Here is a 20,908-nt window from a genome sequence, read left to right as displayed (position 1 = left end):
CCTTTAATGTATGCTAGTCCTAACATCTATCTGATATCTCCAGAATTAATTGTAATGCGCTATAAGCACCAATTGCTAGTTAAAGAAAGCGATATGAAGTAGAATACAGTATTTCCAGCTCTAGACGGTGTGCTATTTTTGGCCTGACACGAAATAGAAGGATCTTGCAAGCCGGAACTTGTGCCCTCATCACCTCTTCGTTGTATGCTCCACACAGAGCTGCCTCTGAAGACCATTAGGAAACTCCAACTGGTGCAAAATGTAGCAGCCTACTTGAAGATGCATATCATATTACTTTGATATTGTGCCCTGTTTTGGCTATAAATATGTTTCTGGTTGTAATTCAAAATGATGGTTGTAACTATAGACTTTCAAATGACTTTACTTTCAAATGGCATCAATCTACCCAATACATGCTTCTATAGAAAAGTTGCTTCCAGTGCCTTGCTTTCATGAAATAAGGTCAACTGCAATTCAGAGATGTTGTTTCTTACTAATGGGATCTACTCTTCAGAATGTTGGATTAGCCTCCTCTCTTTTCCCTTTATTTCTGGGGTAAGAATAATTTAGGTAACATTGCCTAAAGTTTTTAATACTCCATGTTATTATTTTATTATTACAGCCTGTTCCTGATCTTCAAGGACTGTATACTTCTTTGGATATTTTAATATTCTGTTAAATGCTGAGAGAATTTGGAGATTGCAATATACAAATACAGGGAGTGCAGAATTATTAGGCAAGTTGTATTTTTGAGGATTAATTTTATTATTGAACAACAACCATGTTCTCAATGAACCCAAAAAACTCATTAATATCAAAGCTGAATATTTTTGGAAGTAGTTTTTAGTTTGTTTTTAGTTATAGCTATTTTAGGGGGATATCTGTGTGTGCAGGTGACTATTACTGTGCATAATTATTAGGCAACTTAACAAAAAACAAATATATACCCATTTCAATTATTTATTTTTACCAGTGAAACCAATATAACATCTCAACATTCACAAATATACATTTCTGACATTCAAAAACATAACAAAAACAAATCAGTGACCAATATAGCCACCTTTCTTTGCAAGGACACTCAAAAGCCTGCCATCCATGGATTCTGTCAGTGTTTTGATCTGTTCACCATCAACATTGCGTGCAGCAGCAACCACAGCCTCCCAGACACTGTTCAGAGAGGTGTACTGTTTTCCCTCCTTGTAAATCTCACATTTGATGATGGACCACAGGTTCTCAATGGGGTTCAGATCAGGTGAACAAGGAGGCCATGTCATTAGATTTCCTTCTTTTATACCCTTTCTTGCCAGCCACGCTGTGGAGTACTTGGACGCGTGTGATGGAGCATTGTCCTGCATGAAAATCATGTTTTTCTTGAAGGATGCAGACTTCTTCCTGTACCACTGCTTGAAGAAGGTGTCTTCCAGAAACTGGCAGTAGGACTGGGAGTTGAGCTTGACTCCATCCTCAACCCGAAAAGGCCCCACAAGCTCATCTTTGATGATACCAGCCCAAACCAGTACTCCACCTCCACCTTGCTGGCGTCTGAGTCGGACTGGAGCTCTCTGCCCTTTACCAATCCAGCCACGGGCCCATCCATCTGGCCCATCAAGACTCACTCTCATTTCATCAGTCCATAAAACCTTAGAAAAATCAGTCTTGAGATATTTCTTGGCCCAGTCTTGACGTTTCAGCTTGTGTGTCTTGTTCAGTGGTGGTCGTCTTTCAGCCTTTCTTACCTTGGCCATGTCTCTGAGTATTGCACACCTTGTGCTTTTGGGCACTCCAGTGATGTTGCAGCTCTGAAATATGGCCAAACTGGTGGCAAGTGGCATCTTGGCAGCTGCACGCTTGACTTTTCTCAGTTCATGGGCAGTTATTTTGCGCCTTGGTTTCTCCACACGCTTCTTGCGACCCTGTTGACTATTTTGAATGAAACGCTTGATTGTTCGATGATCACGCTTCAGAAGCTTTGCAATTTTAAGAGTGCTGCATCCCTCTGCAAGATATCTCACTATTTTTGACTTTTCTGAGCCTGTCAAGTCCTTCTTTTGACCCATTTTGCCAAAGGAAAGGAAGTTGCCTAATAATTATGCACACCTGATACAGGGTGTTGATGTCATTAGACCACACCCCTTCTCATTACAGAGATGCACATCACCTAATATGCTTAATTGGTAGTAGGCTTTCGAGCCTATACAGCTTGGAGTAAGACAACATGCATAAAGAGGATGATGTGGTCAAAATACTCATTTGCCTAATAATTCTGCACTCCCTGTATAATGCATAACTATTCAAAACCTTACCTTAAAAAAAGATTAAATCCTTGCAGTAATTTAGGAATATACATATTATTGAACTAAAAATCAATTGGCTCAAATGGCATCACTTTTAACAGATTCTTAGGCACGAATCTAACTGGTAAACAGTGTATAAAGTGAGTAGTCTAAGAGGTAACAGATGGCAAACAAGTTTAATGCCAAAAATACAGCCTTCCAAAAACTGTTTTGATGTCTGGTTGATGGAATGGAAAAGGAATAGGCAAGACAGAGGATAAGTAACAAAGATGATGAAGAACAGAGCTAAAGAAATACAACAAGCTTTCAGCAGTATTTATTTGAACACCAAAGACTGAGGTCAAATTTCAAGTATTTCAAGTTTGTTTGCTACCATAGTTTCCATAGCGGTTCCAATTTTATCTTTCTAGAGAAGTCAACAAAATATTTAAACTACTTTTTTTTTTAAATTTGTGTGTTTTGTTTTAGGTCAGGGGTGTCAAACTGCCGGCCCACGGGCTGGACGCATCATCCGGAAGCCACGCCCACCCCATTGCCGGCGATGGCAAAATCGTCCCGATACATTGTGCGATGTCACGTGACATCGCGAGTTTGACATGTCTGTTTTAGGTGATTTCCAGTCTTAAATGAAACACAGAAATTTACACTTGCAAGCTTATGCAGTTTTTTCCCCTAAGGTTAGAAAAACCTCAGTGTTCATTGTTGCATCCCATTGAAACATCTAGGAAGGTTACTCGTAGGTTATAAAATAAGGTATTTCCCAAAGAGAATCTCTAGACAGGAGAGGTTTAAAGTTATTTCTTCTACCACTGTCCCAAATTATGTTTAAACTGAATAGCAAAATACATGTAAAGTATACCAATCTGAACAAATTTTGTTAAAACTTCAGTTACTATATAATGGTGATATCAACTTCAATTTAAAATCTTCATTTATAAAACCCAACATCTAAAAAATATTAAAACCACACATTTTCTTCTCTTTTTTTGGGAAATGGGTTTGTATAACACATTAAACCAAAGCCATAGTAAACTTAGTATGATGTGTCTAGACCTGACTCAGTCTACATTCAGCACATACGATCAGATAACATTCTGCTTCAGTGGAATTTGTCTATCCTACACCAAGAAACACAAATAAACTCGATGCATAAAGGTTCAGAAGACTATCGTATTTTTAATTATAGCCTAATAATCAGAAAGGGACAGGTGGCTAACTCGTTAACTATCATTAAATTGGCAGGGAAATAATTCTTCAGCTATAGCTAAATCAGCACTCTTGATTTTCCACTAAATTCCAGTTTTGCTTCCAAGACATTCATAGCTAATTAATTCTCACTTTTTCAGTAGCCCGATTCCAATTGCTAGGAAGAGGCAAATGAATGAACATGCTTTTTCATTATGAACTAATCATATTCAGGATTATTTTAGTCTTTTTAGATCTATAATTGCATTTTTTTTAAAAAAATATTTCATTATTTATACCTTTTCATAGACCATTTTGGTTGCAGATTGCTTTTTTTATTATGTATGAACTCTGGGCATCCTCCTACGTTAAGAAAACATTTGCTCAGTACAATGGCATATGAAATGAATACCTGAAGCAGAACAATGACTCATGCTGACCCTTTTAAGAACCCCACTAACAAGGCCTGCTAGACCTAACAATACAAATATTAATGTGTTCCTTAATTCAGCATAACATCTCCCCCTTTCTCCACCCCTGAAGATGTAATCACCACATAATACTTGATGTCTACTTTCTTGATGTAACCTAACACTGTTAAGGACTATATTAAACAAAATTTCTCCCTGGTTTAAAACTGACACTAAAGAGCATTGATAAAAATTAAGTATTTTGACTGTCTTTTTTAACTGTAACGAACAAAGGGGAAAACCTCATCTTCCAACAGCAGTTTATTCCTTTGTAGTAACTCTATGAAAGGTAAAGCAGAATTGTCATTGTTAGTATATATTTGTGGCAGGATTATAAAAGTTGTCCCTTTGAGGTTATAATAATCCAGGGCAGGTAAGTTGAGCCTGGAGCAAGTATGTCTTTGTAAATCAAGGTAAGCACCATGAATATGGTTAGGTTAGGTTTATTCGATTTCTATACCGCCCTTCTCCTGAAGGACTCAGGGCGGTTAACAGGGCATATATAAATAAATAACAGTACAAAAATTAAAAAAGATTAAACCAATGCCCAATTAAAATACAATAACAATAAAATAATAAAAAACCCGTTAAAAAGACCCTCCCCATCAGGCCAGACCAGCTAGTTCAAAGAAGTGGGTCTTCAGCCTGTGGCGAAAGGAGCGGAGGTCCGGTGCCATCCGGAGCTCAACCGGCAGTTGGTTCCATAGTGCCGGAGCACCCACAGAGAAGGCCTTCCCCCTGGGGGCCACCAGTCGACATTCCCTGACCGGAGGCACCCTGAGGAGACCCTCTCTGTGGGCACGCACAGTGCGGAGGGGAGTTGACGCCGGCAACTATATAATTGCGTCATATGCTTGGAAAGCAACCAACCATCAACATTTAAATCTGTAAGGGCTATGTGCCACCTTTCAGAGGCACCATCTGTACCTCTACATTCTTGCCAACTCAGTTTCTGGGCAATCTTCAAACAGTTAGCAGTAAGGTTTAAGTCATAAATTAAAACAAGAAAACACTGGACAGGTAAAGACAGACACAAAGGACAACTAAAACAGAATCACCAGAAGTAAAATTGTAAATATACTTATCTGGGTATAAGATACCGGTATGTTGAACTCACTGGGGGGATTGATTATAGTACTTTACATATACTTATCTGGGTATAAGATATGTTGAACTCACTGGGGGGATTGATTATAGTACTTTACATATTAAAGTTTCCTTGTATCTGCAACTCAGCATAAAGTTGCATTTTTGTATTCTACAAAAAAAAAAAAAACAGCAAACAAAATGAAAACATCCATAGGTTCTCTTCTCCTATTTCTCCAGGTAAAGTCTGTAGGGATAAGCAGAGCTTTTTCTAGCATGACAGCAGTCTTAAGAGCATGGCTACCTAGGAATAATAGCCACTGAACTCAACAGGATTTATTACATAGTAAACCATATCTATTTATATCCATGCCTCTCCAAAAAGGGGTAAAAACATGGTTCTGCGGCTTTGTGTGGAAAACCCAAAGGAGGCGCAGTCCTGGGGTAGGTTTATGCCATGAGAGCCCTCGTCCCTTTGCCTTTGTCAACCAATTTTTAACAGGGTTAATTATTCTCACCTCCTTAAAATTTTTTATGATCTTTTAAAAATTGTAACTCAAAATTTAAAGCTTAACATTTACATTGTTATATATTGTTTTATATTTTGATGTTTTATTGTACACTGTCCAGAGTCTCTCTTTGAGGGAGATGGCTTAGAAATGTCAAATATAAATAAAATTTTCTGTTAATGGGGGGGGGAATCAATTTAGTTTACAAATGGGGAATCTTTGGGGGGGGCAATTAATTTTAATAAATTTCATTAAAATTAATTTTTAATGCTCTGTTTTTTCCAGTGTGGCCTCTCGCCAGTGCATATATAATTGCGTCAAATGCATACATACCTTTGGAGGAAAATTAGGCAGGATTAGTTTCAGTGAGAAGCAGGGAATAGTTCAGAAAATAGAGAAGCGACAGCATAAGCTCACAAAGCAGGGAAGATAGGCAGCATACAGAATTTTTGTGCCCATAGAGTCCTCCAAAAATGGCACGCTGAGTGGCCAGCTGCTTTTTCCTCCCGCCAAAAAAACAGCTAATTTTCCTGCTAAAGCCGGTTCTTTGACAGTATGCTCTCCAGATTGAAATGGGAGCAACTAGGAATGACTCAAAATGACCCTTGAATAACCAACCGTCTCAGATGATCTTTTACCTGGGAATTGGAATCTCAATGGCTGCAATTCTTGGTAGGAGCATTAAGAAGTTGCAGTTATACCATGTTTTTTAACCCCTTTTCCTTTTGGTTGATTTTTTTTTAAAAAAAATATGCCTCTGTTTTGACTGCACGCTTTAGTTTTCTTTTTCTTTGTGACTTTTATCTTCAACTGTTAATTGACTGACTAAATGTTGATTTCCTCTAACCCCTTGCAGGATTTTAATGTTAATTTTTTGTGCATTTTTACTGTTTTTTTTGGAATTGTGAATCACTTTCACCATGTGGAGGTCGATGGTGGGAGGACTGTTCCCTGGGTAGTGAAAGTGGTCTGATTTCATTGACATTTACACCAGATTTTTACTACAGGGATTTCGTATTTTAGTGCAGGGCTTTTCAACCCTTTCACCCATTGTACCACTTTTAGGATATGGCAACATCCGAGTATCACCAGTCGCCTAGCAAAGTGTCAAAAACCTGATGACCCAACCCAAAAAGGAAAAAAGTGATGAAGTACAGGTAGTCCTCGACTTACAACAGTTCACTTAGTGACTGTTCGAAGTTACAATGGCACTGAAAAAAGTGCCCCCCCAAGCCACAGCCGAGCAAGACACCTGCCTGCCCGCCCGGTGGCGCTCTTCCTCCTGTCCGAGGTTTTCATTGTTGTGAGCATTTCTGTTGAGGATTAGCAGCAGGGGTGGTGTGGGGTGGTGTCTGGTTTTTATTCCCCCCATGTGCTGGGTGGTTGCAGCAGGTTTTGGTCATTTCACATGACCCTGGGACACTGTGACTGTCATAAATATGAATCAGTTGTCAAGCATCTGAATGTAAATCACAAGTCCCTGGAGATGCTGCAACATTCCAACTGATTGGTGCTTCTTCTGGGATCAGCAAAGGCACCAGGATCAACACCAAGCTCCAGCTGGAGCCTGGCGCTGATCCTGGCGCTTCCGCTGAGCCCTGACAGCCCTGAAGAAGCGCTGATCCTGGCGCTTCCGCTGAGCCCTGACAGCCCTGCAGCTCCAGCCATCTCTCGCTCAGGCTCCAGCCATCTCTCGTTCAGCTTGTTCCCCTCCCCTACTATCATTTTTCTAGGATGTCGCGTACCACCTGCCAGGTGCCAATGTACCACAGGTGGTACCTGTACCACTGGTTGAAAAGCCTTGTTTTAGTGGTTTACTAGTTTGGTACTTTATTTTATTTCATTTTATTAATTTTTAGAAATTCTGGCTGGTCTTATTTCTTTTAACCTCTGATTGGGAACTTCCCTTTCTTTTCTGTTCACTTTTTATTGCCTCAATTTTTTCTGCAGTCATTCTGTTATGGTACATCTACTTCTCCTGTCCATGAGACGTTTATGTTTTGTTGTGAAAGCTCAGCTACAAGGGAATTTGGGGCTAGATTAGAAAATTAAACAACAATAAATTAAGGATTTTGAATATGATAGAGCAGTGCGGTGGCTCAGCTGAACTTGTCGGCTGGAAAGCCGGTAACCCAGGTTTGAGACCTGAGCTCCATGTGACAGGGTGAGTTCCCATCCTTGCCCCAGCTCTTGCCAACCTAGCAATTCGAAAGTAAGCAAATGTGAGTATATAAATAGGCAACACTTTGGTGGGAATGTAATAGCACTCTGTGACATCATGCTGGCCACAAGACCACAGAAATGTCTCTGGACAGCACTGGCTCAGTGATCTTGAAGCAGAGATGACAGCACTGGCTTCAAGATCACTGAGCCAGTGCTGTCCAGAGACATGCCCACTATAGCAGGGGTAGGCAACCTCGGCTCTTTTATGACTCATGGACTTCAATTCCCAGAATTGCTGAGCCAGCTATGCTGGCTCAGGAATTCTGGGAGTTGAAGTCCATGAGTCATAAAAGAGCCGAGGTTGCCTACCCCTGCCCTATAGTCAGCAATGACTAGCAGAGTAAAATCTGCAGTGACTCCTTTTTTACTTTTTTAATATATATATATATTAAATATATATTAATTAATATATTAATATATATATATATATATATATATATATATATATATATATATATATATATATATATATATATATATATATATATATATATATATATATATATTTTAACTTACAATTTAAAATTTAAAATTCAGAATTTGTTTTGATAAATTTACAAAGGTTAACAGCAGCTAAATAAGACTTAAAATTGGATGGATTGGAATCTTATTTGTTGCTTGCAGATCTGAAGGAGAATGAGCCTGGTTTGAGAATTGCAGGATTGTTGGAGAAGGCTAAAAGGGGCATGAATTCAAAAGACTTAAGAGATGACAGAATTGATGAATGATGGCCTGAACTTTCTTTAAAAAAAATTGATGGAGATTGGGGGTTGAACTTACTATATCCAATTAGAAAATAATTGTCAAGAGATGTTGCATTTCGACTTGCAGGAAAATTCTTTGAACAACAAATGCTGTGAGATATTTACAAAGGAGATTTATGACTTTGGAGAGTGAGATACAATTGTTGGGGAAAAAATCCCAATAAAAACTTTAAGGGGAAGTTTTATTGTTAAAGAATCAATTAAGGATATTTGATTCTGGATGGATCAAAGATAATGACTGCAATGGTTTATAATAGATCAGAAGCTGTTGTGGACTTTCTATAAGATAAATACAATACAGATTGTTAATAGGGAGCTCTGGAGTTTAACTTTGTTATTGGCTTTACCTGTTAACTATTTTTTTATATAGTAAATAAATGCCAGGTCAAACTGGTTGGTAAACAGAACTGTAGAAGTTCATAAACTGTGGGCCCGTTTCTTGAAATATGTTTATCAGTATTCAATTGGGGGGATCTATACGTATGTGGGTTTTTTGACACATTTTTATGTCACGTTTTGCTTTTTATGTCTTGTATTTTTTTTCCTTTTTGGGGGGGTTGTATTTTAACTTTGTGAATAAAATAAATATTGAAAAAATCTGTGTCCATTTGTAATCTGTATAATTGTCCTATTTTCTCAGAGGTTGGAGGGAATGAGCATGCATTCTTTTGGCAAATAGCACAGCCAGTTTACAAATATGCATGCATTGTTCTTCCTGCATTACATTTTCAATTATAATAATCCAATGCCTTTTTATAAGCTTCTCACTGATCTTAAGTTTCTCAAATATGTCCTCAATATGTCAAAGAAATTATGTCAAGTTATGTTTTTGCATAATCTGCTCTTTGTTTTTTTTTGTTTTTACAAAAATACACTGTTCTTTCAGAAATCAGAAAGCTTCCTTATGGAAATGCAGAGGATCCAACAGCTATCAAAAAAGTTGTAAGAAAAACATGACTGCATCCCCAAGGGAAAACTGCCATAATCAAAGAAAGGTCCAATATGGAATATCTATTGATTTCAAAAGCCAGCCTCATTTTTCAACTGGTCCTGAAGTATATTTCTTTTTTATTTAAACTGGGTTGGATTTGAGTTATTATTCCTAGTAGATTTTAGTTTAAGTTCCCAGGCAGTAGTAAACTGTGACAAACATTCACTTATATCAAGAAGTTAACACTGTTCCTAATGTGGTATCTGAGTATCTAGATTTTCACATGATAAAACAGCTGAGCAGCTGGGAAAAAAACATAATATCTGAGTATCACAATATTCCAATTTCACCCAGTAAAATTATAAACAGTAAAAAGAAGGCTTTTTACAAGTTACATCAGTGCACTGATCTCAGCAAACATCTGCCTCTTTCTCCCAGTAACAAAAACCACAGATCCAAGAAGAAACTTTTAAAGAACTGTATGTCTGAGAACAGCAGCAACATGATACAGTAGGTAATACTCCAGTTACCAAAGTTAATATTGTGGTTCACAGGGCCACAAAACAAATGTTTCTTTAAAACTCTCCTTTGGCTATAATCTCTCACTTCATAGCATGCTTTCATGCAGATATATACTTCCTAGCTAGACCTAAAAAAGGATGTGTTTGTGATTTTATGAGTCCAGAATTTGAAACTGAATCAGAATCTCTGTTCTAATTTATAAGGCATACTTCTGGATATTCTAAAATATACAGGACTCTTTGTGAAAGACAGTATTTGGTTTCTGTCATTTTTTAGCTATATGTCATTGTTCATGTTTTCCCCTGGTTTGCCTGGTTTATGTTGTTTTTAGCTACGAAGTCATGTCCAACTCATCGCGACCCTATGGACAACGTTCCTCCAGGCCTTCCTGTCCTCTACCATCTTCTGGAGTCCATTTAAGCTCACGCGTACTGCTTCAGTGACTCCATCCAGCCACCTCATTCTCTGTCGTCCCTTTCTTCTATTGCCCTCAATCTTTCCCAGCATCAGGCTCTTCTCCAGTGAGTCCTTCCTTCTCATTAGGTGGCCAAAGTATTTGAGTTTTAGCTTCAGGATCTGGCCTTCTAAAGAGCAGTCAGGGTTGATCTCCTCTAGCACTGACCGGTTTGATCGCCTTGCAGTCCAAGGGACTCGCAGGAGTCTTCTCCAGCACCATAGTTCAAAGGCCTCAATTCTTTGGTGCTCAGCCTTTTTTATGGTCCAGCTTTCACTGCCATACATTGCAACTGGGAAGACCATAGCCTTGACTATACGCACTTTTGTTGACAGGGTGATGTCTCTGCTTTTTAGTGTGCTGTCTAGATTTGCCATTGCTTTCCTCCCCAGGAGCAAGCGTCTTTTAATTTCTTGGCTACAGTCCCCATCTGCAGTGATCTTGGAGCCCAGGAAAATAAAATCTGTCACTACCTCCATTTCTTCCCCATCTATTTGCCAGGAATTGAGAGGGCCGGATGCCATGATCTTGGTTTTCTTAATGTTAAGTTTCAACCCAACTTTTGCACTCTCCTTCTTCACCCGCAACAAGAGGCTCTTTAGTTCTTCTTCACTTTCTGCCATTAGAGTGGTATCATCTGCATATCTTAGGTTGTTGATATTTCTTCCGGCAATCTTAATTCCAACTTTTGATTCCTCTAACCCTGCCTTTCTCATGATGTGCTCTGCATATAAGTTAATAGGCAGGGCGACAGTATACAGCCTTGCCAGACTCCTTTCCCAATTTTTAACCAATCAGTGGTTCCGTGTCCAGTTCTCACTGTTGCTTCTTGGCCCACATATAGGTTTCTCAAGAGACAAATAAGATGGTCTGGTACTCCCATCTCTTTAAGAACTTGCCACAGTTTGTTATGATCCACACAATCAAAGGCTTTAGCATAGTCAATGAAGCAGAAGTAGATGTTTTTCTGGAACTCCCTAGCTTTCTCCATGATCCAACCTATGTTGGCAATTTGATCTCTAGTTCCTCTGCCTCTTCGAAATCCTGCCTGTACTTCTGGTAGTTCTCGGTCCACATACTGCTGGAGTCTAGCTTGTAGGATTTTAAGCATAACTTTACTAGCATGAGAAATGAATGCAATGGTGCGGTAGTTTGAACATTCTTTGGCACTGCCTTTCTTTGGAATTGGAATGTAAACTGATCTTTTCCAATCCTTTGGCCACTGTTGAGTTTTCCAAATTTGCTGGCAAATTGAGTGTAGCACTTTTACTGCATCGTCTTTTAAGATTTTGAATAGCTCAGCTGGAATACTATCACCTCCAGTAGCTTTGTTGTTGCTCAGCTTTTCTAAGGCCCACTTCACATTCTAGGATGTCTGGCTCGAGGTCAGTGACCACCTCATTGTGATTATCAGGGACATTAAGCTCATTCTTGTATAGTTCTTCTGTGTAATTTTGCCACCTCTTCTTAATCTCTTTTGCCTCTGTTAGGTCCCTGCCATTTTGGTCTTTTATCATGCCCATTTTTGCATGAAACGTTCCCTTCATCTCTCCAATTTTCTTGAAAAGATCTCTGGTCCTCCCTATTCTATTGTTTTCTTCTATTTCTTTGCACTGTTCATTTAAGAAGGCATTCTTATCTCTTCTAGCTGTTCTCTGGAATTCTGCATTCAACTGGGCCTTTTTCTCCCTTGCCTTTCACTTCCCTCCTTTCCTCAGCTATTTGCAAAGCTTCCTCAGACAGCCATTTTGCTTTCTTGCATTTCTTTTTCTTTGGGATGGTTTTGGTTGCTACCTCTTGTACAATGTTGCGCACCTCTGTCCATAGTTCTTCAGGCACTCTGTCTATCAGATCTAATTCCTTAAATCTATTTGTCACCTCTACTGTATATTCAACAGGGATATGATTTAATTCATACCTGACTGGCCTAGTGCTTTTTCCTACTTACTTCAGTTTAAGCCTAAACTTTGCAATGAGAAGCTCATGGTCTGAGCCACAGTCAGCTCCTGGTCTTGTTTTTACTGACTGTATAGAGCTCCTCCATCTTTGGCTGCAGAGCATATAGTCAATCTGATTTCTGTGTTGACCGTCTGGTGATGTCCATGTGTAGAGCCGTCTCTTGGGTTGTTGGAAAAGAGTGTTTGCTATGACCATTGTATTCTCTTGACAAATTTCTATCAGCCTGGTTTATACCCCCAGCTAAATGTTAAATTATATTATTTGCATATCATATACAGATATTAATGTTTTTCCAAACTCACATTTCAGGATAAAAGTGCAGCAATTATCTGAGTGAAATTCAAAGTATTGAAAGGAATGTGTCTAGAAGTCCATAGAGAAACATAACTGATACTGCATGTCACGTATTTTCACTTCTGTAAGTGCAGGTAGTCCTTGCCTTATGCTGGTTTATTTAATGGTGATTTAAAGTTACAAAAGACTCAGAATATTGGCTTACGACTAGTTACAAGTATTGCACCACTCCCACAGTCATGTGATCCCAATTTGGGAGCTTGGCATCCTGCTCACATTTATGGTAACTGCAACATTTTGTGGTAACATTATTGTGACTTTCCAGCAGGCTTTCAACAAGCAAAGTCAATAATTCACTTAATGGCTCTGGTAAAATTGGTTGTAAAATCAACAAAGGACGACTCGCTTTATGGCTGCATTGACTTAAAATCACAATTGGAACTAGAATTTCCATAATTCCAAGAACTCCTTGTGCATTAATCCTGCAATTTTTCACAACTTTATTCAGAAAACCTATTATGTTCAAACAGGCTTCCTCACAGATACATGTTCTAGAGATGCAAATTTATTTCTGGAATTTCTTTTGCAATGCTCTAGCTCAGACATGTCAAACACAAGGCCTGGGGGCCGGATCTGGCCCACGAAGTGGTTTCATGTGGCCCGCGAAGCCATCTTGGAAACAGTGAGGGAACGGCCCCCACTGCCTCGGCCCTGGCCCAGAGACCCTCCTTCTGCCAGAGACCCTCAGATCTGTCCCACTCCTGCCCAGGCCCCCATAGGCACCCTTGATGCGAACGATGTAGAGCTGGCCATGCCCACCCAGTAGGCCATACGCACTCTAGCCACGCCCACCCAGTAGGCCACGCCCACCCTGGCCATACCCACCCGGCCCCCTGAGGGCAACCGCAATGCTGATGCGGCCCTCAATGAAATTGAGTTTGACACCCCTGCTATAGCTTGTATAAATCTCCTTCCTGTGCACCTGGAAGGGACTTTTGTATCCAATCCATGCAGAGACATCTAAATACTTTTGATTTATATAATATGCTTTGAAATGTAGGTTCATATGCGAAGCAATAATAGGCTTTCAAAATTAAAGCCATTTTGCAGGATGGAATGTGCCTTTTTGTAACTATGTAATAAAGCAGATTTCTAGCAAATCTTTTAAAATAAATCTATTAATTAGCAAGAAAATTCTTTATTGGGTAGTGAACTTTCATAGAACTGCTAAATCACTTGCTTGGTTATTTGGGAGAGGCTCTATTTAAGTAATAAATGAACATCAAACATTCAATATTTAATTTCCACATCTCCCAAACAAAAGTGTGAAAGACCTTTCCCTGAAACCCCAGAAAGCTGCTATCGGTTGGTTTGCAAGACCAAACAATAATCTGACTGTAAAGAACAGTTTCATATAGATACTGCTATATAAATTAATCACTTCTAATACAGTTATCTTCTGCTTGTTTGAAGAGATCGATCAAGTTAGGAGCCAACTGTTTGTAAAATAGTACATTGCTGATAATGTCCACCATAACTTACAAAAAGAGGAATATCTCTAGTACGCTGACTATTATAGCCACGCATGCATCAAAACCAAGTTTTTTCCCCTCTACAACTTAAAGATGGTACACACACACACACACACACACACACACACACACACACACAGATATATATATATATATATATATATATATATGCGCGCACAAGCACACACAACACGGAAATAAACCTCATTAAATATAGCTCTGTTCAGTTAATTTATTCTGAAAAACATAGTTAATTGACTAAAATTACATGAAACTAATAATTCCAGAGCAGGATAATTTTAGAAACCTCACCTAGAAAAGAAGGGCAGGAACTATCAAGAAATATATTTTAAAGAAAGAAATTTTAAAAATCCATTCAGATTTAAACATTGCAGTGTGCTTTTAAAGGATAAAATAATTATTTACCTTGTGCAAGCATACTGAACTCCAGGAAAAGTGCTATGTGGTAAAGTTCCATAGCTTCTTCAGCCTTTGTCATGCTTGGCTTTCCTGCTACAAGAGCCTGGACCTCACTTAAACTCCCTACTGATGGACTGCTGTGCAAAATAGAGAGGTCCACCAAATCTGTATACATACAGTTTAAAATTACCCTCACGTATTTTTTTGGTATGATAGATTCATCTAGTATAATCCTTGTTGGAGTCCTTAGTGTTCGATCTGTAATTTCTTCTCCGGTTCTTATCCTCCTTTGTAGTAGATGCCGGAAGAAAGGTGAGCGCGATGAAATAATAGCTTTGTGTGCTCTGAGCTCCTCATCTAAGCAGCTCTGACTTCCGCCATAAGCTTCAACAAGTTCAGAGTCAGATGAAAAACTGAGAACCACATCATAATAGCACATGTAATCCAACAGCCCTCGCATATCAACATCTAGAGAATTTGGTGTTCCAAATTCCTCACTAAGCTGCATGAGAATGTCAACATTTTGAAACCTCGAATCTTCCATCCCAAATTCACCTGTGTATAGGTAGTGTAGCAAAGCAGAAAACATGGGCAGGTCGATGCCAGCTGTATTGATATCCATTATAATCTCTGCACCATATTCTGGTGAGGAAGAAAGTAGGGTCTTAAAAAACGGGCACCTTGCAGCCAAAATTGCACGATGCACAGGGAAGCAAGTCTCTTGAAATATCAGATCAACATCTGTGCAGTATTTAAACTCGTACAGTTCAGCCATGTCTTTCTGCAGCGTCCTGGCTTCTGGTCTCGCTAAACTAGCTTGCAGAGAAAGTTCTTTTAAGGCTGACGTGCCTTCATACTCTTCCACTAATGCATTGACATCCCTGACATCCCAGCCTGAGAGTAGCTCACGCATCTGTTTGGCATGATCAGCAGACCGGTTGGACTTTCGGCGCTTAATAAACTTCTTTTTGAGGGTAGCAAGGCCAGAGCTTTTCTTTTTCTTATCTTGAGGTTTCTCATGGCCATGCTCAAGGCTATAAAGTTTAGATTCACAGCCATAACCTTGATGGGAATAGGATGATGTTCCTGAAAGAAAGGGGAAAAAAAACAACTGCCTGAAGCCCAGAGTTAGGGTGTAAAAAATGAGTGAAATGCACTGATAGGAGTTTTAAACTATTATATGGAAAATGTTCAGCGTAGGTTACAATAAACTAGCTCAGTGGGTGGCTCAGTGGGTTAGGATGCTGAGCTTGTCGATCAGAAGGTCGGCAGTTTGGCGGGTCAAATCCTGAGTGCCGCGTAACAGAGTGAGCGCCTGTTACTCGTCCCAGCTTCTGCCAACCTAGCAGTTTGAAAGCACGTAAAAATGCAAGTAGAAAAATAGGGACCACTCCGGTGGGAAGGTAACAGCGTTCCATGCGCCTTTGGCGTCTAGTCATGCCGGCCACATGACCACGGAGACGCCCTTGGACAAGCGCTTGCTCTTCGGCTTTGAAACGGAGATGAGCACCGGCCCCTAGAGTCGAAAACGAGTAGCACGCATGTGCGGGGGAACCTTTACTTTTACCTTTAGCAAAATGTAGTTATAAAGAAAATGTTGTACAAAATTTTGCATACAAAAAAAACTAGTGGAAAAGCTATTATTTTTATTTGACTACCCAGGTCTATCCAACAAAGGAATCAATCCTGGCAGTTTTCAATTGTCAAGACCCCAAACTTTTATTTAGCTGTAATTTGCAATACACGGACATTTTGAAAAATAAAATATTTATTTACCCTACTTTTTTCTCTTTCTACCTTTCTTAAACAAAATAGTGATGGCAGTATTCTAGGAACTGATTTTAAGTCAAAATGGTTATATGAAAAGATTTTTAAGAAAATAAACAAATTTTCTCTTTTTACAGATATGAAAAAAAAATTGGCTGGGGTCATTTATCTTTCATCTGGAATATGTAACTGACTGGAAAAATCCTAGTTGCATTCCTGTGGTTTTACTATTTTTGTCTATCCCATGTCTTTCATTCTTCCATTTTTGTGGATTAATCTTGTTTGCCAGTTGGGGAAAGCTAATACACTAACATATCTTGTAAGATTTGCCATGAAAAACATATTAAAAGACATCTTACACAATTACTGAATTCTGCCCACATCTGTCATTATTTTCCAAATCTTGATTATTCTTTCTTTTTATTTGATCTTCTTGAAAATTTGGCATATAATGTATATGGCTGTGCATCTAGCATTTTGAAATATTTCTGGTCATGTGGCAAAACTAAAGATTAATTTTTAGTCTTATTTTTAATCTAGTCTGATGTATATTTAACTGTATTTATTTCAACCACAGCAATGTCTGACCTAAATGAGCACCATACAGTTCTTTATATTTGACGATTTTTGCTTGAGTTTTCCTTGTTGACTCTTTTGTAATTTTGCAAATGGATTATAGACCTGGCCAAACATGCACAGAATTTATATTTAGCAAAGGCTATGACATAGCTATACTTTTTTAAAGATTTGTTGCACAAGACTTCCTCTCTCCTAAACCTATAAGCTACTATTAAGTGTTATATGACCTCAGGCACACTTTCTCAACATAAATGTTGAAACTTTTTGCTAATCTAGTCGTGAAGTCAAGTTATAATGGCCTGGGAGTGGCCTGGTTGTGGGGGCCATGAGGTAAGTGGGTGCAGGGCTTGTGGGGCAGCTCCACCCACACCTGCCTTGCCTCACCTTGTGGCAGCAGCACTGATGTGATGTGCGTTCTCCTACCCCATTGTGGACATGAGCATCCAGATGGTGGACAGAGTGGGTGGGCGGCCACAATATATGATGTCCCCCGATCTTTGGTCTTTTGGTCCCCACCCCAAAAATAAGACCGCGTCTTATTTTTGGGAAAACATGGTAAAATCCTTTTTGGTGTTTAGCTTAGCAAGACCCATAAACTTATGCATTCCAAAAGATCCATTTTGTTAAACATTTTAAACCCTGACCACAAGTGGTCAGTTTTTAACATGAGTAAGACAGAAGATTTTAAAATATTCCAAAAAAAAGTGAACAAAAGGACCACAGAACATAACTTATTACAAGATGCAAATATTGAAGTCATTGAGGTTTCAGTTGAACCCCTGACAGGGCTTAGAGTTAATTAATGCTTAAGATTTATCTCTAGCAGACCTACCATTAGGTCTGCTAACTTCATTATGTTAAAAATGTACTTATATCAAGTTTTTACTGCTAGCATATCCTAAGAAAATAGAATTCTATCATTCTAAATTTGAAATCAAAATTAGAACCCACAGAAGAAAAATTCCAGTGGTTAAATATCACCCCATCTATTCTGGTTTGTCTTTTTGTGGCAACAGACAGAAATTTAAAAGATCCTTGCAAGAATTAGCTCTGAAATTCTGAACACCTTTAATGTTACGTTTTTCTGTGCCAATTATATTTTAAAAGCTGCCCATTAGATAACTTCAAGACTTAGCTATTTCTAAAATATGCATCCTTTCTCACTTTGTCTCTTGATATAAAAAAGTTGGTTTTCCCAGCGTGCATTTGGGTACTTTCAGGTTTAACAAATGAGACAGAATTATCCATTTCCTCTCATCTGTTCATAAGTATCCTTTGCATGTGAACAGAATTTGTAATAGTATGATAGATTTATCAAATGAACTGCTGCTTAATATAAATTATATCAAAACTGCCTTCGATTTAGCCATGATTACAGACAACATACGGCCTGGATAAGCAATGTAAACATTTTAAACGGAGAAACGGAAATACTTACCTATGAATGTCTGTTGCGCCTGAGAAATTCCCCCTACCCTTGGGGAACACGAATGAGGATAGTTTGAAGCATTAGCACCCATCTTCTTTAGTCACTTGAGCACTCCACTTCCTGGCTCATCAGCGCACAATTCCATAACCCATGATAGAACTTAAGACACAGTTCAAGTAGGAGCTTTTTCCCCATTTCTGAAAAATTGCAAACATAATATTACTACCTTTCCAAGTAGTTACATGAACACTGTAATGATTTAAGTGACCATATACTATTTGTAGTGAGTTTTCTTATTAATGCAGCTAAAAGTAAACATGCATAATCTAATCATTTTTGAAAATTAATTTTGCATCCACCTATTTTGTCAAATGAACTAAAAGTTCACCTATAAAAGTTTGTGAGATATGAAATCCTAATATCTAGAATTTATGAGTACATAAAAGATGTTGGTTTAGAAACACATACTCTACAAACAGTATACATAGAAGCCATTGACTGCAATATAATATACAGTAGCTAGATTATGTAACCTTCAAAATGAATGAACAGATTATGAAGGCAGGCAGGAACAAAACACAAAAAATTAAGATCCAAAACAAAAAGCTTACAGCAAAGACTGAATGGGTAATACAGCTAAAAGATAGTTATATAACGTGCAGATTTTAGTATGGTGCACTTAAATATAATTTACATTATGTATGGGCAAGCTAACATTCTCTTACCAGCAATGGAACATGGATTTGTGCGAGGTACCAAATGTTTACGGACTATAGAAAAACTTAATTTACAGTCATTAAGTTGGAGATACTATTAAAACAATTTTTTTTAGTGCTGATACTATTACACGGCCATAGTTAATTGGCTATTATTACAAGAAATTCTAATTAAATTTTGTGTTAAGCTTCTTTTTGAATTGAGGAAGATTTGATATTTCTCAGAATTAAAAGAAAAAGGGGACAGGGTTTTATTGTTCAGTTCTACAAAGTAGCTGGATAATAGCTATTATAAGTTTAAAGAGAGACACTTTGGTCTAGTGCACAGGTCTGCAACCCGCGGCTCCGGAGCCGCATGTGGCTCTTTCAGCCATCTCTTGCGGCTCCCAGTCCTCTGCCATGTGCAGTCCAAAAAAAAAAAGTGGGATTAAAAAAGTTCAACCAATCAATTCAAATATGCTGGATAGGTGCATATCTCGCCTTGGCTCCACTCTTCAGTCAAACCCTGTTCTGCGCATGCGCGCATGTACGCGCATGCGCACACATTTTTTGCGGCTCCCAGTTTTTCCTTTTGTGAGGCAACCGGTTCCGAGTGGCTCTTTCACTGTTTCAGGTTGCTAACCCCTGGTCTAGTGGTTAAGGCACCAGCCCAGAAACTGAGAAATTGTGAATTCTAGTCCAGGGGTGTCAAACTGCCAGCCCGTGGGCCGGATGCGTCATGCCAAAACCGCACCCAGTCCATTGCTGGCAATGGGAAAAAAAAGTTGTGATACATTGTGACACATCACATGATGTTGCGAGTTTGACACCCCTGTTCTAGTCCCTATCAAGTATGTATATGAACCATGGTGGTGCAGTTGTTAGAATGCAGTATTGCAGGCTAACTCACTGCTCACCGCCAGGAGTTCGATTCTGAATAGCTCAAGGTTGTCTCAGCCTTCCATCCTTCCGAGGCTGATAAAATGAGAACACAGATTGTTGGGGGCAATATACTGACTCTACTTAGAGATGGCTGTAAAGCACTATGAAGCAGTATAGAAGTCTTTAAGTGCTATTGCTATATTTATGCATGCAACAAACCGAATGATCTTTGTAGGAATTAAAAATGTTATACAAATCCAAATACTTTAACATACTTCAAAATAAAAGATTATTTAAAATTAGCAAATGGGCTGGAACACAATTTCACAAACAAAACTGTCAGATACATCGCCAAATCATGTTTTATTCTTGTACAAATCATGACTTTACAATTGCTCAATCTGGAGGTTACTTATTTGTTCTACTGTATTGTTCTCCAGTATCCCTCCACAATCAAGAAATCTTCTATATCTATTATACTTGGCTGAGAGTACACACATTCCTGAAAACACAAGTTAATAATCTATTTTTCTCTCTCTCCTCATATTTAGCTGTAAGTTCTCAAGCATAGAGGTGACAATATACTAAGTTTTTTTTCCTTTTTATTTTTTTATCTAAAAGTCCTAAAATCAAGGGAGATACCATGCATTTGTGTAGTTAAGTCACAATGAGTTTCTCCAGTGAATATGGGAAAATTCCATTGCAAGAGGATTAGTCACTGGAAAAAATTAAAGGAAAATTAGATAATGGATGGGAACAGCAGAAAACCGGAAACAACAAACCCCTAAGAAACCAATTAGAAGACATTTTATAAGAGGGGATAAAATCTCTATTTTGTCTGTGTTTTTACATTAATATTAAGTGCAACATAGATTCTAATTTATTTGATAGATTGTCATAGCTTGTTCAA

General features: G+C 38.5%; 1 protein-coding gene across 1 annotated transcript in view; it reads right to left on the bottom strand.

Annotated features, from left to right (window-relative positions):
* The window catches only part of BTBD7 (BTB domain containing 7), an 80,353-nt gene that overhangs the window by 38,298 nt on the left and 21,147 nt on the right, over positions 1-20,908 (bottom strand). The window contains exons 2-3 of the mRNA XM_083366746.1: positions 18,431-18,618; positions 14,653-15,732 (exon numbers count right to left, since the gene is read on the bottom strand). Coding sequence (XP_083222872.1) covers positions 14,653-15,732; positions 18,431-18,512 — 1,162 coding nt within the window. The 5' untranslated portion in view covers positions 18,513-18,618. The remainder of the gene's footprint in view (positions 1-14,652; positions 15,733-18,430; positions 18,619-20,908) is intronic.

The sequence above is a fragment of the Vipera ursinii genome (genome assembly GCF_947247035.1).
Source record: "Vipera ursinii genome assembly, chromosome: 1".
In the NCBI taxonomy this organism is placed as follows: domain Eukaryota; kingdom Metazoa; phylum Chordata; class Lepidosauria; order Squamata; family Viperidae; genus Vipera; species Vipera ursinii.
This window is presented reverse-complemented; position numbering and strand designations above follow the sequence as displayed.